General features: G+C 41.7%; 1 protein-coding gene across 3 annotated transcripts in view; it reads right to left on the bottom strand.

Moving 5' to 3' along the window:
* The window catches only part of LOC138206973 (receptor tyrosine-protein kinase erbB-4-like), a 214,241-nt gene that overhangs the window by 56,745 nt on the left and 143,723 nt on the right, over positions 1–13,773 (bottom strand). For all 3 annotated transcript variants that reach the window (XM_069163915.1, XM_069163918.1, XM_069163917.1), the window contains exons 4-12: positions 9,847–9,981; positions 8,377–8,442; positions 6,389–6,507; positions 5,459–5,600; positions 4,635–4,748; positions 2,869–2,995; positions 2,305–2,378; positions 1,457–1,547; positions 320–525 (exon numbers count right to left, since the gene is read on the bottom strand). In XM_069163915.1, the coding sequence (XP_069020016.1) occupies positions 320–525; positions 1,457–1,547; positions 2,305–2,378; positions 2,869–2,995; positions 4,635–4,748; positions 5,459–5,600; positions 6,389–6,507; positions 8,377–8,442; positions 9,847–9,981 (1,074 nt within the window). The remainder of the gene's footprint in view (positions 1–319; positions 526–1,456; positions 1,548–2,304; positions 2,379–2,868; positions 2,996–4,634; positions 4,749–5,458; positions 5,601–6,388; positions 6,508–8,376; positions 8,443–9,846; positions 9,982–13,773) is intronic.

The following is a 13,773-nucleotide window of genomic DNA, read 5'->3' as shown; positions in this document are numbered from 1 at the left end:
TTGTTGGTTGTCATAGAGTCAAGGATTTTTTGTTGCTCAGAAGACTAGATTTTTTTATGATTTTTTCCAGTTATTCATTTACTTTTTAAAGATATGATGAGTTTATTTTCAATTGAAATGATGTTGTACTATTTAATAATGTATTAAGTCCTTGGCTGTCATGAATGAAGTACTTTGACGTACAAATTTTAAACATCATTAACTAAATATTTGCAGGTAAAACACTGCACAATCATCAAAGGTTGTTTCAATACCGTTAAAACATCAGAGTTTTGCAGATGACGACAAACTGAAGAGTCCAACCCTCATTACTACTCACTGCATTCCTTTGGATCTCGGTTGTTGCGGATGAGGACTTTCTGGCTCGGCGTCCTGAAGAGTGACGTCCAGTTGACGGTGTTGTAGAAGCAGAGGCGGCTGTTGTTGAAGATGTAGACGTTTCCTGCACTAATCTCATCCAACGACTGGAACTGGAGGGAGGAGATCCAACGCTGCTTCAGGATCAAAAGAGAAATACCGCTTCCACTGCGAGAGAGGAGAAATTAGGAGGAAAAAGAAATAAGTGGATATACAGATAAAGAGAACAGGGAGGGAATCAGAGAGAAATAAAGGATTTAAAAGAAACAGTGGGAGGCACTGGGGGACTTTTGGGAAGACATTTTAACAAGATAGAATGGAAAGGAGGAGAACAAAATTGAGAAAGGAGTAATTGAAGCTTTAGAAGAGAAAAAATTAAAAGGACCAGGCAAAGTTAGAAGGCAGGACAGGATGCAAATTTGAAATAGTGAGGCATAGAAAGGAGAGGAAGAGGTAAAATGAGAAACGGGGTAAAATAAGTGACAAAGACAATTTAAAGAACGAAAGCATGAAACAGTATGTGGGATTAAGGGTAAAGATAACAGGTAGACAGAGAGAGAACAAGAGAAAAGAAGAAGTTGTGTAGAGATAGAGAGATACGAAAAAGACAAGGGCATGACGGAGGAGTGATGAAGGTAGAAGAATAATAATGCGTATAAATGAGAATGAAAAGAAATACAACGCTAAAATAATGAGGAGGGTGCTGAAGGTTTCTCCAGCTTGGTGTGGAAGTTAAACATTGCTGAGCTACACGTTCATCACTGGACCTCCTTTGAATGTGCCAGCGTTATCCCTCGGATCTGCTACTTGTAAGGAAGCACAGAACCTGTTATCAAAACAGGGCTAATCAAAGCTGTGTGACAGCAGGGCTTCAAAGAGCTTCTGTGCAGTGTATGACAGGCCGGCAGCTCAGCGGCTCCAACAGGAAGCATCCGAGTACAGGAAAACGGCCAGAAATGAGATGGTGCTTTCTGATGGTGCTGTCATCTGCACAGATGTAGATTTGTATCACTTGCTACAATGTTTTCATACCGCATGGGCAAATTTCAAATTAACTAAGAAAATGATAGTAACTGTGAGTGTGTGGCTTTACTTGTACCTGTAAAGAGACCTGCCTCCGATGGTTGCCAGGCTGGAGAAAACACTCAGATCGGTCATGTTTTCAGGCCAAGACTGGATGTTGAGGTAACCTAGAGAAACACCAGGCAAAGTTGTTGAACTGCCGAAAACAGGGCATGGATCATTGTCACATAATAGGAATCTATTTCACAGTAAAAATGGTAAAATGGAGATAGAGGAAAAAAGTAAAGGGTGTATTTGATGCAGAATCAGAAAAATACAAAATCATTTGGTTCAAACAAGAACCCACTCTCTGTGCACGGAGAAGACAATGTACACTAATTAAAAGAATGGATTTAATATTCTGCACAATTTGTCTGGTTGCACTTGCCTTTAAAGACAGATTACATCAAATCAGCATCTGTGGATATGACATTAAAAGGGATAGAGCAGGAAATGGTTGGGATAGAATGGCCATTGCTCTTTCTTATTGCTTAGGTTCTCATTATGAAAATGCAGTTTCACTCCATTAGCTGTTTGGCTCAACTGCAAGTTGCAGTTTAATATGACAAAAGGGTTTGTATACAAGGTATTACTCATCCCTTAAGGCCTCTAATAGCTAATGAATAAATACACACACAAGTATGGATACACACACAGCAGCAGCAGCACACACTGATAGCATGTATAACTGTGGAGACATGCACACACACAATAACATTACATCCACCAGAGTACCTCTTCGACTTCACTGACAAAAATCCACCTTCCTCTTAAAGCTTTCTTTTATTACTTCAGAGGCCAAAATAAATCACACAAACACACGTCACAAAATATCATTGTTTTGTTCCGTCAGTTTCCACAGAGACTCCAGTGAGTTCGTCTCACCTGTGATCTCGCTGACAGTGCGGAATGCGTTGAGACGCTCGGGGTCCAGAGGTCCAATACCGTGATACATGTCCCTGAGGAAAAACACATGATATTTACATATTGTAGGAGTATGGTCTTATTTATAAAAAGTTATCAACACTGGGAACCTAAAGGCATCATTAAGAAAACATGTTCTTTGTTCAAAGTCACTCATAGGTCTGCGTCATTCTATCGTAAGAGCTTCGGGGCATTGTGACAGTAGTGTTTGACTAGAGAGAAACAAGAGCTCATTGACCTTCCTGAGCCAGATTTTCTCAATGGGATAGAAGTTTAAAAGTGTTTGTACCCACATCCATCAACTGCGTGCTTTGGGTATACAGTACTCAGACATAAAGGTGACCCGATGCTGTATTTCAGTAGCAAACTTGACTTGTTTGTCATTTAAACATTATAGGAAATAATACTGGATGTTAATGTTGTGTTTACAGCTTACAAGTGGGGGCTGCCTGACATTTGTAAATGGAAGTTAAAAGGAATCAATCTCTGATATCACCTAGTGTGAGGTTTTAAAATCTTACTTACCCTTTGATGCCAGTAATGAGGAAGATGAGATTGCCATTGATTTTGGTGCAGTTCACAAATTTATCAATATTGCTAGCGTCCACTGTTTGAGCTGTCTGCAGGCTGCCCGTCCCTATGCCGTCACACACTGACAAAACAAACGCACAATCATACATTATTCACAATAGTTTTAGTTGCTTTAGGTGTGAACAAATTACCTACTAAAGTGTACATCCAAAGAGTTCTTGTATGGCAGAGGGCTCTTTCTGTGAAACTACTATTAGCCATTTGTCTCTTAAATTTTTTATACTCATGAAAATAAAGTCCTGCTTTTGGTGCGCAGGCAACGCCACGGCCCCTTTTCATGCATCAAAATTCTTTTGATGAAAGCTTGGGCCAATCCACAGCCAATTCCTCCCTATCATGAATTTGTTACATCTGCATTAATTACACTTGCGGTCTCGTGTGAGCCAAATATTTCTGACAGAGGCGGAGGGTATGATGAATAAGGCTTGCATTAAGTCGTGTAACCAGTTTTTGATAGTGATTTATACCAGCCAATTCCATATCTGAAATGATAATTTGTTATCATTTCCCCCAGTTCCTTGGGCTACCCCTCATTAACCCCTCCCTGCTACGTGACGATGTAATCAAGAGAATACCCAATCAATGGATGCCACGGCCCATGCATGGAGCCCGGAGGAAAACACCATCGCCGTACCTCCGCAGAGAGAGGGCAGCTCAGTTACCTTTGTGAGAACAACATGATGAAAGGGCTAATCCTCTGCATTGAACTGAACTAATGCTGTTTAATTTCACATTTTAGGCATTTAGCTGATGCTCGTGCTGCAAAATGACTTGTAATCACTGAGCAGGTAAGAGCAGTTTCTCGTTATAAAGCTATTTCATGTTAATTAACATGTTGACTGTTGAGGGGATCAAACATCTGACCTTCATTTATGCCGTATTTAACATATTTATCCTCGAGGTGGTAATGAGCGTGCACCACATTTTGCATAACAGTAATAAGAGAAGGGGGGAAATGAGTATAATGTAGCCAAAGTTCATCCATTTTAATAAAATGCATATTTTTTGTGCCAGGTCATAACTGCATGTGTTGCATATAACTTAAACAAGTTTACTGTATTTAACTTTTGAATGAAGCTGTCAGCAGGGGAGAAATGAGAGTTCTCTGTTCAGATTATTAAGGAAAGAGGATGCTTTAACAGGAGTGGGTCTTAGATGGCCTAACCCTAAAATGAAATTAAAAGAAGATGTTGATATTTTGTGGGGCTCATTGGGACCAACGGTAAGTATGGTAGTATAAAAAAAAAAAAAAAAAAAAAGCTAGTATAAAAAAAGCTAAGCTGTCTCCCATAAAAATAAATTACATTTCCTATAAAGCTTTTAAAGTGATTCCTGTGCGCTACAGTTGATCCGGTATCATCGCTGTTAGCATAAAGCTATTGGATTAAAATGTTTTAACCACATAAGCTCTTACACATACAGTAAATGCATTGCAGGGGGCCAGGAAGTGGAAGAAACAGGGGATGTCGGGGGATAAACCCCTTTGAATAAAACCGGATTTTCATCCTACTGAGTTTCGCATTAAACTTTATAAGTTTACATTATAAACCACGGACGTGGTCTCCTGACCTCAGCATGTCCTGCTCTTTGCTTTCTGAGGAACACCCAAATGACAAAGTACCCAGTATAAAAATCCAGTCCACACTGTTACTCTGGAGAGGGAAAATTAAATATTCTTGACCACATCACATGGTTTTTACCTTTCGGACAGATGTCAGTGCAGGGGATGCACATTTTGATGCGGTTCTCCTCCACTTCCATTTTGTTACTGGGACATGCTCGAACACAGGAGCTGTGGTCCACCACAAAGTTATCTGACAAAAGCAGTAAGAATCTCAGTGTTAGATGGGATCATTAAACGTCACAGCACATGCAACAGCTACCGCTGATTTTACAGTGAAAAACTCAAAAGAAAACTCAAAGTGCGGAATTTATTGGTGAGACAATTTCCTAGAAGGACCTCTCTAATGGTGAGAAATTGATTATATTTTAATCACATTTGTATAATGATCAAAACTAATGGTCTCGGGCTATATTGCTCAGGAAAAGTAATGAATCAAATTAGCACTTGGTAGCGGCAGGGGAAAAGTGCGACTGGCGTCTGCTCATTTGAGGATCAGTGGAACTTGAATATGCAATCTGTGGATGTAAGTTTGACTTTTAACGCATGCTTGCTGAATTACTGCTACACTCTGACTCCATATCCGTGAAAGAAACAACTAAGATTTGCTTTTTCAGCTGCCAGAAGCCAAAGCAGATGGTGTAGCAACTAGTTGATTGAGATACACAATTTATTTATGTTAGCGTAATTTATCTTGACTTGAAATAATTGTCTGGAGTCTAATTTCAGAATAGGCACATGATAAATGCTTCTTCAGTCGACAGCAGTGCACAGACTATAGAACTTAATTATGAGGCTCATTATGAGCATCTATGTACTGCTGTATAACGTTACAGTATTTAGATCTGCTTGCATCTGCCTGGATGTGCATGCAACCAAGCGCTGTGTTTGCTCAGGACTTACGTGGACATTTCTTGACACAGAAGGCTCCGTAAGTGTACTTGGCTCTGGGGTTGTGCTCTAACTGGAAAGACGTCGGGTTGTACACAAATGGCTGAGGGCACTGGGTCACACATGCTCCGCTGTCGTTGAAATTGGTGCAAGCCTGCAGAGAGTACACAATCGTGGTGAGCTGAAGGCACAGAAGACTCGTCAGACTCCCCCTGTGCATGCACAGAGTAACACGTAGTGAGGTGCAGCGAGTGGAGGGCTGTGATTTCCCCGCATAAGTCACTGTGAGTGAAAGAGTATTACAGCAGCATTTCATTTTTACGTGGGATTGCGACATGCGAATCATGCAGCTGTCCCTTGTCTCTCTGAATGCCAAATGGAAGAAAAATTGGAGCCATTGATCCACAGCCACGATGTAAATGGTGAAATGTTTTCCCATAAACCTCTTAAGCGTTTTGTCGTCTGTGGCCACCGGCTGAAACGGCCATAATTGAATTGGATGAGTCTTTCTGTGAATTACAACTACAATATCATCGGTGCCAGCGTGCGCGAGTGCGCCACGCACTTGTTTGTGAAACAGGAAGAACTTGAGGTGATAAAAGGGATATTAATTGGAACACTGAATCACCAATTTGTTCTTTGACGAGTGCCGCTGTGGCTGACTTTTACAACCGCGTAAAATGACAAACAATTTATCAGCAGGTAAACAAACTGGAACATTTTAGGGCGGGGAGAGTGACAAACAGATGTTACACAGAAGATGTGGACACATGGAATGAAGAAGGGGGACAAGGTTACACACCGGATGTGTGTGAAGGCAGGCGTAAGAGCAAAAAGAGGCAAAGAAAAAGAGAAATGTAAAAGACAGAGAATGAAGGAAAAAGTTAAGGGAGAAATAAAGAGTGAGACAGTGTGTTTGTGTTGGTATGCAATCTGACGTACAAAGCAGTCGGTGTCCTTGGGGCCGGAGCAGCCGCCGGCACATTCGCGATGGCAGCAGTCGCTGACGTAGGGCCCGAAGCATCGACCGTCACACTGCTCTGCACACACCGTTTTTGTCACTGCCCAGGAAGGGAGAAGACTGCATTTTAAAGGTCTGGCACACACATACACACACATCCAAACCCATAAAAAGAGACAATACCACCACCCTCAACCTTCCTCTCAAGCTTTAGCTCTTCAAAAACATCATCTGATGTCAGATTCAGGCAGAGACAAATTAGAGGCTTCAGCAACCTAAAGTTCACACAAAGGGGTTTGTGAGTGCAAGGTCACTGGCTTGAAAGAAGCGTAGACTGACTTAAAAAAACATGGAGCACTGTCTCCTCTCTCAACAACTGCTCTGGAGGTGCCCTTGAACGGCCCTCTTATCCTCCCGACTGCTCCAGCTTCACTTCAGAGACCATCGGCTGAAAATTGCCATTGTGCTTGGTACTTCTCAGGTGTGGATCCGAGGTGGGACGTCGCTTGAGGAAACTAGATAAATAAAAGTTTGAAAAATACAATGTTGGATCTCACTGAAGCACCATATCTGTGTTTATACAACTGGTGCTTTCAGCCAAGCGGACCGATTGGCCAAGGACACCTTCCAACTGTGATGATTCCCAGAAAGCCTGGCTTGATTTGTTGCTATGCCAACTCTGGTGGTAACCAGGGGAATTTTCACTCCCTTTCCAGTCTCTTTCCTGCGTTTTATTGCAAAACTTGTTCAAAGTAAGCTCCATAAGTATCATTAGTAAAGAATCAGTGTGTCTTGTACCTATTGCATCAAATACTTGTGCTTGAACAGTCTCCCACACATTATTGTTAGAGTAGGAGATATACCAGCCAGCATGTCAGCAGGGGCTTGAAGCTGAGGCATTAAAAACTGCTGTGCTCACTCTCTGCTGAGTTGTGAACATAATGATGCAGTAGTGAAAAAAAACAACAAGGCTCTGTAGTCTATTAGTCTGTTAGTCTGAGAAAAACGGGCCAGTCCCTTTCTAGGTCTTTACAACACGAGTAGAACATCCTGTAATTATACGGAGAACAAACATTTCTCCAGTTGCCCTCCTTCCGTTGTCGTCGTTATATTGTTTCTGATTTCATTATTTTTTTCTATTTTTGTGTGGCACTGCTGCTATCAGTTTATTTACATATCATCCTGTTATTTTGTTATGCATCAACAAACTATTGAAATACTGAAACACACTGTAGAAAAGTTATTTCCTCTTCACATTTATTTTCTCAAACTTGACCTTGATTTGGTTCTTTGAGTTCAACAAAAGACAAAGAAAAAGCTAAAAACAGATGCGCTTGCACACTAAATAATAAATCTATATCAAAACAGATTACAAGAGATTATAGATTATTTTAAAGCAGACTGTAAAGTATCCTCAATTGTCCCCGACCATTCAGTAAATACAGAGGGTCACTCAGCCTTGAACTAATAACCGATTGAACAGAATTTCATTTCCCTTGATTTCAATGTCGAGTTCTTCTGTTTCACTCCAATAAAAATACAGTTTCAGAGGCCTCTACAGTTACAAAATGACATGAAAATGTCAGAGTCAGGTTACATGAATTATTTAGGGCTCTAAAATTGGTCCAAGTAACCATTTTATTTCTGAGAGCGAGAGGAAAATATCCCTATCAACCTCACATGTGCATCAAAGTTGCCAAGAAAATACATTTTATTTCACCATAAATTGCTGTAGTGATGTACAGTATCAGTATACATGCTTATTAATCGGAAATCATTATGAAAACGAATAAAATCATTTTGTCAGTTTGTCTAACAAAAGATTAAAAAAAATACCCATTAGCGCCTCTCCTTTTGGACTATTTAAAGGGTCACCTGAACGCTGGACTATTCCTTAATATCTGTATCAGTCACACCACATCAAGGTAGCAGGCCGGTGGCATCCCAGTGTAACCGTGTGCATACTCACAGGTTTGACACTGGTCCTCCTGATGGCCCCAGCAGCGTCCGTTGCACGAGCGATGACAGCGTCTGCCTGCAGAACACACCAACAAACAGGCACTGTGCGTCAGTCAACGCCTCGGCAAACTTCACATGCAGTTTTGACACGAATGCAGGTCAAGATACGGCCCCCTCACACATCAAACACCTAATCGTCCACTCACGCCACACCCTTAAAATTTACCCCACTAGTGACAGTGACACATCTGTCGAATCTCCTCCGCTCATCCCACAATAGACACGCAGTCACCGTGGCGACTTGTGGCCTGTGAGGAACATAAGCATGAAAGACAGGTTTCTACTCCCTTCCGTCAAGCGCTTGCAGGCAAAGTGGGACCTGACAGAGCACTCACTGCCTTCATCTGCCAGTGGCCCATCATCAAGACTTAATTGACTATGGGTTAATTACAGAGTAAGTGGAATAGTGTAGCAGAATGTCACCCGGCTCCTTCAACCACTCCCACTGTGGGTTGTTAATGTTAAATACTAACTACGTCTTGGCAAAGGGCCCCAATTTGGCAACCTCAGCTCCCACACACTCTCTTGTCATTTTTTTTGGCCCACCTCCTCTGTTCTTTGTTGCTTTTAATCACCCTCCTCCTACATCAGTGCCATCTAATCAACAAAATAGCAATGTTTTACACAAATTGTACTTTAAGGGCTCTTTTTAAACCTTTATTTTTCAGTAACCAGCTTTACATGATGTCTAACTCCCTACTGATGTCACAGGTCAGTGCTATACAGATTTTATTCTGCTCAGTCTGTAAGCAAAAAAAAAAAGGCCATCATGCCTTTTCATCAAAGATGCTCTCAACATTTCCCTCGTTGTTTGTGTCTTGGCTCACCATTTGGTGCCTCAGCTGTCCCTATTGTTCACCCTGACATGTTTTTATATAGACGCCCTGAAGAAACTTCTTTGCTGCCTCTGTCTCTCCCTTAAAATGAGCAAAAGGCATGTCCATAAATGTGCTAAAAAGTTTGAGAGAGTCTGTCTTTAACAGACAGTTCTTCTGACACAGAATGTCCGCCGGATAGCGACGCCTGTTATGTCCAAAGAAGAGGGAGCTGAGGGACTGCAGGGACCTAGAAGAGGGGGGTGGGCACCAAGGGAAGTGGGCAGCTTCAAACCAGCTGTCAGATTCACTGAGGTTTAAAAAGAGCACAGCAGACAGCAGCTCCATGGGCCTCGCTGCGGAGCCGCTACCATACCACTACAATGGAAAGGTTCACACGTTGATCTAACACTATGTGATTTCGTTTCCAAATGACCGCCAGGCAAACAGAATGAATAAAAAGGGCTAGGGCATGACTGCTGCTGGTGGTGTGTGTGTTTCTGTGTAGACCTCTACAGTATGTTTGGCATGTGATGCCTTCACAGATGATACACAAAAAAATTGAATTTTCGTCCAAAGTTACTGGTTCCACTGGTTTTACTCACATCCGAGGTTGCTGTTGTTGGACGGCACCACCAGCAGCTCCGCCTGCGGGTTCTTGATGATGTCACGCCAATGGATGGTGTCCGCGTGACACAGGAATTTGTTCTGGTCAACATACACACCCCCGTTCAGTATCTCTGCATAAGGAGGAAAAAAAAAAAAAAAAAAAAAGAAAAAAAGGCAGAGAAAGGGAGAAATGAGCACATAGCCATGGATATATAGTACATGTACATGATGGCATAAAATCAATACTTCAAGGTTAACTCTTATCGCTCCTTTGTCTCAAAGTAGCATGCTGCATACCGTGTTCCCTGATGTGCATCTGAGCATGACGATAAATGCTATTGACAAATGCACACAGTAATTCAATGCCATATCCAAAGACACTGATGTTTTGTAAAGAGAGTACGCCACAAGAAATAAGTAAATTTGACTTCATATGCAAACTAAACAGGCACGCTTCGAAAAAGAAAAAAAACAAAAAAAAACTATACTGTATGCTGGCATAATTTCAGAATTATGTGCCGAGTATTAAATGATTTAATTTAGCTTCAGAGTTAGGGAGAGTTAATGAGTTTGAATGTCACAGGAAGACACCAGATACTTGTTGTGTTAATTAAAACCGCAAGAGTAAACTGGAGCAGATATATAGCTTCATCATTCATGAGGGTTTAGATGTAGCTCAATCTTCTCGAGTGTAAAAAAAAATGCAGTTTGGAACATCGTCAATTTTTTATTGTTCCACTATTATCTTCAAGGGCTCTCTCTTGGCTCGCAACGCAGTTTTTCTTGACCTAATCCACATCCTTCTATCAAAGCCAGAGCCAAAGACAAAGGCGCACTCCTCATCCAGCATTTGCTTAATAGCAAAAATATGTTTCTTTTCAAGGACCAGTGCCCTTAACAGATGCCTGAGCATGAAGTGTGATAATACATTCTAATCCCTCTCCATGTCACTAATCCAGGTTTTGGATATAGACACAGAATGAAATGATGCTGCATTAATCCGCCCTCCCTCCCAAGCCGTGACCTAAGGCAGAACAGAAACAACAGCCCCCATCAGTGTCTCTTTCTCTCTGGGACACCAGCTGACTGTATAATTCAGCCGAGTTGAGGGATTTAGATACAATCACCTTGCATCCCCGTCTCCTTGAAAATGAAGAGCGGGCTGATTCCAATGAAAGTACTTGTCATAATGAATGAAATTTCATTAAAAAAAAAAGTAACAATGTGGTTCAGATTAGGACTGGATTAGCTGGAGGTAAAGAAGGGCATTGTCTCTCCAGGCAGATTATTAACAGCGTATGAGTTATGCGGACGATTCAGTGGCTGAGAAGCACACGGAGGAAGCTAATCATTACCATCCGACACCCTGATTAAGGAAGTGGGCCTTGGTGGCGACGGGGACATTTATTCAAAGCCCTCTTGGAGGTGACATGGCGCTCCGTCTGCCTGCTGAATGGCCTACAGCCGCAGCTTCATGTAATCATGTTCCCGTCACAATGGACAATTTATCTGGGGGTGTTTTACATTCATGAGTGGTGGGTGAAAAAAGGGACAAGCTGTGCTTTATTCAAATAACATGTGAACTGCACTATCAGCATGCTTCCATGTCATTTAAAAATTGTCATGAAATATACAGCTGTCCATTGCCAACCAACATCGCAGATCGGAGAAGTTTCTGACATGATATATAACATACTCGCTGACAGGAGCGGCATCGATATGTGCATTTCATTTAACCTACCAACAGATTACAGTGTGGCTGTCCTTAAGTCACCTTGATATGATACAGGGGTTTGCTGCTGTGCCACTTTACTCTAAAGATCCTCAAAAGATTTGTTCAGACATACTGTGCACAAAAAAAAAAGGTTAACAAGGAACACAGGAGGGGTCAAGATTACAGGGTTTACACACACACACACACAGAGTTTCACAAAGCTAGCAATTTACACAACTCACTGTGGTATGGCAACCGTGCAGATTAGGCATTTATTTAGGACAGACTCCTTTTCAACATGGCTGGACACTTGATGATGGATAAGGGCTCGACTGAGCATAGAAATGAACCTTTCCGGCACCTGACTGGAAGAAAGCATCTCTAGCTGGACTGGAAATGGTCATTTTGTGATGGAAAACTGGAAAACATTTCTGAATTATGTTTTATTTCATGTCAAAATCCCAGACTCAGCAGATGTGTTCTCATATTTTGTTGGGGAAACTGATGATTTATAGTGGATTGGCTCTGCTGGGGTACCACCTTGAAACACTTTTGTCAAACATCTGCAAGAAAAACTCAATAGTGGTTCAACATCATGCAATTTATTGCATGTGGTCTGCAGCAGAACTTAGACTGACACGACCTGTGTTTTAGAGACACATATAAGCTCTTGTAATTTTCTTAAAGCACACAAAAGTTAGGTTCAACTGACACCAATAAAATTTCACTTTTCTATCTGTGTTGTCAAGGTTATCATTAAAGTGTCAGAAATGGGAATGTAAAGACTGAAATACTGTGAGGCCTGATGGGGAGAGATGGAAATTCAGGGTCCCGCAGTTACAACTTGTCCCTGGGGGAATCATAAATGTTTGCAACATATTTCATGACAATCCATCCAGTTGCCGTTCAGCCATTTTACTGTAAACAGAAAAATATCAATCTTAGATTGGGATATATTTTATTAGATATGTGAAAATGTGTACTTCCAGTGCTGGGAGGAAAAGTCAGAGGGATATAGTGTATGTACCACATGTAACGGCAATCCATGCAATAGTTGTTGAGATATTTAAGTCTGGACCAAAGTGGTGGGCTAAAAAAAACAAGTGCTGGCATTACTATCCCAAGAGAAACACCACTGTCATGGCTGAAAATGGGTGTAAAAGCACGGACAAGTAGAACTGAACTGGAAAGAACTTGTTTGCACCTAAACAGCAAACCTAGATGTTTGATGATCTATTTCCTGCCATGTGACATTAGTGTACAAAATGTTCCAAAAATAAGAAAAAGTTTGAAAGAGTGACAACGTAAACACTTTAAACCTTAAGGGTATAAGTGGTACAATCACAATCAGTTTTGCCATTTCAAAGGGAGCTCTTTCTGTTCAACCGGCCCAGCACTGTCGCCAAATGCTCCTTTAAACGCCTGAGTCCAGATCCCCCTGCCAGCTGCGAGACAAATTGCCAACCCTCCTGTCCATCCAGGCAAGGGCAGTAACTCTTCCAACCGGGTGTCAAGCCTCCATCAGGTGCTCATTCATTAACGGGCAACAGTCCTGCACCACCGCCCAGCCCTGCCTCCTGCTCCACTCTAGTGCTCCACCACCCCCTCCACGATTCGATCTTTCGATCAGGACGGGAGAGCTACAGCCGACTATCCCCCGCTAGTCACATCCCGCCACCGCCCAATTCCCTCACTCTACATTTCTGTGATTCACGAGGTTGTCATAAAAGCTATTGTCCTGCATCGGAGGAGCAGTGAGGAGGGAGAGGGGTGAGAGATAGAGAGGGCAGTAGGAGAGGGAGGGAACAAAGATATGTGAAGATATTATTGCTCCCTCTAACAAAGTTTCCAAACCTTTTAAATAAATAGAGGATGCACAATTACACTGGTAATTTTCTGGAGTATGATGTAATATGCTATCGAGTTGTTCTAAAAATAAAACTTAATTAAATTCTACAAATGAAGTCATACAAAATAAATGGCATACATGAATCATGAAACACATTTTATAACTTCACAAACATATTGATGTTTGACCACCAAATTCTAATCAGTTCATCACTGAGTCCAAGTGCACATTTTAACCAAATTTGAAGAAATTCCCCCAAGCCGTTCCTGAGATGTCGTATCCACAAGAACGTGATAGATAGACAATACAAAACAACATAATACCTCCAGACAAAACTCTCGCCAGTACGGCTGCATGAAC

Source organism: Embiotoca jacksoni, unplaced genomic scaffold (assembly GCF_022577435.1).
Source record: "Embiotoca jacksoni isolate LCO1_2020_lvr unplaced genomic scaffold, fEmbJac1.0.p SCAF_30, whole genome shotgun sequence".
In the NCBI taxonomy this organism is placed as follows: Eukaryota; Metazoa; Chordata; class Actinopteri; family Embiotocidae; genus Embiotoca; species Embiotoca jacksoni.
The sequence above is the reverse complement of the archived record's forward strand: the minus strand, read 5'-3'. Positions and strand labels throughout refer to the sequence as shown.